Source organism: Bos indicus x Bos taurus, chromosome 4 (genome assembly GCF_003369695.1).
Source record: "Bos indicus x Bos taurus breed Angus x Brahman F1 hybrid chromosome 4, Bos_hybrid_MaternalHap_v2.0, whole genome shotgun sequence".
Classification (NCBI taxonomy): Eukaryota; Metazoa; Chordata; class Mammalia; order Artiodactyla; family Bovidae; genus Bos; species Bos indicus x Bos taurus.
The window spans coordinates 14,175,340-14,179,062 of NC_040079.1; the positions used below are offsets into that span (position 1 = coordinate 14,175,340).

The 3,723-nt window shown below is 49.3% G+C and overlaps 1 gene segment (V, D, J or C); it reads right to left on the reverse strand.

Moving 5' to 3' along the window:
* Positions 1–1,246: 1,246 nt before the first annotated feature.
* On the reverse strand, positions 1,247–1,759 carry LOC113890871. The segment is given in 2 exon segments: positions 1,247–1,602; positions 1,690–1,759. Coding segments are annotated over 2 exon segments (405 nt in total).
* Positions 1,760–3,723: the final 1,964 nt, after the last annotated feature.

Genomic DNA, 3,723 nt, shown 5'->3' on the forward strand with positions numbered 1-3,723 from the left:
ATCTACTGCCTTCCCAGCCTGACAGAGTTAGGGTTGATCCTCAAATCCACTCTTATCCTCTGGAGGTAAAAGACTGAATGATCTGACATTTTTACTAAGAAGGAAGTAATTATTGCACCACTACAATGACAGTAGTTAGCTAAGATGAAAATACATGACCATAAAATAAATACCCTCAAGATCTCAAGTGAATCCACCAGGAAACATGTATTCCATAACTTCTTCTGATTAATCAGATGCATATATTTCTAGATTTCCTATTGAAATTAAGCTTATTACCAAATTCTAGGTAATGCATTTTATAAAGAGGTTTTATATATATGGATTCATTTATCTCTGCACTTATAAAATCTTGATATAATGAGGCAATGGAGGATATATTTTGACTTTGAGAAGATTTTGATGAGGGAGGTGGGCCAACCTGGCCTAGGTTAGGTGAGATGCTAAGGAGATCAGGGGGCTGTAGGGAGAACACACAAAGACAGTCTGTCCTCGTTCAGTGGACTCAAATGAAGTTTGGGATAATTGGTAATTAACTGAAGTTGGTTTCTCTTTGATGACTCCAGACAGCTTGCTCAAAGCAGACCATGTGGACAGGCCACTTTAAAAACTACCTTGTGGTTTGGGAAGGGACGTGACCATAGCTCAGTTGGTAAAGAATCCACCTGCAATGCAGGAGACCCTGGTTCGATTCCTGGGTTGGGAAGATCCACTGGAGATGGGAAAGGCTGCCCATTCCAGTATTCTGGCCTGGAGAACCCCAGGGACTACATAGTCCATGGGGTCGCAAAGAGTCGGACACGACTGAGGGACTCTCACTTTCACTTTCGTGACCCAGATGATGGAGGAGCCCTGTGGCTGGAGTAGAAAGGGCCAAGGAGATGGGAGAGGAATGACTTACTCACCCAGGAAAGGTGGGCAAGAGAAGAGAGCACGCGAGAGCCAGGCTGGGGGAGAAACTTCCAGAGAGATAGCGATGAGCTGCCTGAGGTGGGACACGAGGGCCTATTTTTATCTACTTTACCAACAACCTTCCCTCCTGGAGGTCTCAGGCTCAGGTGATGACTAGGAGTCAGAGCTGGGGAAACTCCCAGTTCACAGGGAGGATACAGAGAAAAGACAGCAATGGATGGTGGACACATGTCCACACGGCGTGGAGTGAGGTCCGGGCCAGCACGGACCACACACTCAGGGTCACACTGCAGGCATGTGGCAGCAAAGCCCTGAGGCTGCTGGTGCTAGGAGCCTACAAGCAAGGGGCTGCCTTGCCTTTTTGCACAGAGAGGAGGTGACCCTGCAGCGATGTGGAGTAACTGCTGGCGCAGAAGTACACAGATGTCTGGGAGCGGTTGGCAGACTCCAGTGTGAGAGGGAAGTCCTCTGTACTTGGTCTGGAGACGCTGTAACCCTCGGGTATGTCTCCTTTCTCCGTGTCGGGAGCAGCAAATGAGTAATGGATCAGCCTCAGCCCGTGTCCCAAATCTTGTCGGTACCAGTACATGCAGTCATGACCCAGATCCTGGGTACATGTCAGTGTAGCCTTCTGTCCTGTCCTCACGACCTGGAATCTGGGATCCTGAGTGACACCAGCATGGACCGCCCCTGTGGAGAAGGAGGACCGATGCTGCAGTCACAGTGGACAGGCTTAGCGCTGGCACCCCCAAGGGGACCCTGCCCCCCAGGACTCACCTGCCTGCAGGAGACAGAAGACCACACAGCCCAGGAAGCAAGGGCTCATGGCGGGGGCGGGGCAAGTGGAGGGCCCTCTGGTCTGACTGTGGATGAGAGAGAGAGGGGCTCTCCAGGGAGTCCTTCTGAGATGTCACTGTCCCCGTCAGGCCCCAGAGCCAACCTGTCACTCAGGGAACCACGCCCTTCCTAGGAGGCTCAAATCAGAAATGAACCTAAGTGAATAGTTCACAACACAAGAACCATCCAGACCACTGGACGTAAGCTCACACGTTGCTGTAACCTTTCTGTATATGTTAAAGATTTTTTCCGCAAATGTTAAACTGATTAAATGTTTTGTATATTGTAGTCCAGACGTAAGTCTTCTTTAACATGTATATTATTTGTATTTATCCACATATTTCTGGAGTTTTGAATCCTGGGGAAATCTTTCTGGCATCCTGCTGCCCTTTATGTGTCCCAATAGCACTTCAAGCAGAGAAGGCAATGGCAACCCACTCCAGTGTTCTTGCCTGGAAAATCCCAGGAATGGGGGAGCCTGGAAGGCTGCAGTCCATAGGGTCGCACAGAGTCAGACACGACTGAGCAACTTCACTTTCACTTTTCACTTTCACGCATTGGAGAAGGAAATGGCAACCCACTTCAGTGTTTTGCCTGGAAAATCCCAGGGATGGGGGAGCCTGGTGGGCTGCCGTCTATGGGGTCACACAGAGTTGGACACGACTGAAGCGACTTAGCAGCAGCAGCAGCAGCACTTCAAGCCTCTATTTCTGCAAAATTGACCGAAGTCCTGCCAGTGTCCCTCTACTACCATGTTTCTCCAGGTTTCTGCTCCCAACCTCATTGCAGGCTCATCAACATTTGAGGAATTCTTTGGTCTATTTCTAATCAATGCACTGACAGACGGTCCACCGGTCAAACCCAGGTACAGCTCCTTCATGTTCACAGCAGGCCGTGATTCCCGTGATTGTGGAAAGGGAGCAAGCAGAGCCCCCTCAGGCTGGTGACCCACATTTCTGTGTGGAGAGAAGCTGGGTGCCCAGCACAGGATGATGTTTCGGCACAAAGGAATACAGATGTAGGAGGGATGTGGAGGGAGGTGCAGACGCCAGGGTAATGAAAAATGCTGTTTTTATTTGAGACATTCCACCCATGGGAATAGCTCCTTTGTGATCCGTGGCTGCCATTCAGGAATAACAATTCATATCATAGAGACCCAAATTCTATCTTGTTTCATGTAACCCACTTGTATATCTAATTTGTTCTGTAGGGAGACAGTTTCACTGGGGAAAAGAGACCACAAGTGTTGAAAACAGACTTGAGTCAGAGTCCTTGCTATAACAATTATGAAGCATGAGACCTGGGCAATTCATGTTCACTCAGATGGAATAACAGTTAAAATAATACTTACCTCCATGATCTTTGTGAGCATTAAAACATATCAAGAAATGAATATCTGGGGAAGACTGTCCACTCTGCCCAGCCCAGGCCAGGCAGACAGGCAGTCAACACGCTCACCTCCACTTCCTGAGCTGCGGCAGGAGTGTTTTTGAACCAGAGGCACCTGATCATGCAGGGCTGTGCCTTGGCTGCTGGCACAGAGATACATGGCTGAGTCTGTCTGCTCCAAGGAAGTCAAGTTCAGCTTGGAGTTAGAGTCACTGAACTGTTTTCCTGAGAATAGATCTGATATGTTTCCTTTCTAATTCTCTTCCCTGTTGTAATACTGAATGAGGAATTGGGGGCCTTGGCCCAGGGCCTTTTGGTACCAGTACACAGAGCTGTGTCCAGACTCAGGGGACATCTCAGAATCACTTGCTGCTTTCTTGATTTGGTCAGGTATTTGGGGGTCTGGGTGACTTCAGAATCCACCAGGCCTGTTGGGGAGAAGACAAGGAAGCTGAGGGCAGAGCACAGGGCTTCTATCTCAGGGAGGCAGACATCTCAGAAACTCCCACACTGTGTCCAGTACTCACCTGCTCCCAGGAGGCAGAGAGTCACACAGCTGAGGAGCCTGGAGCCCATGGCTGCATC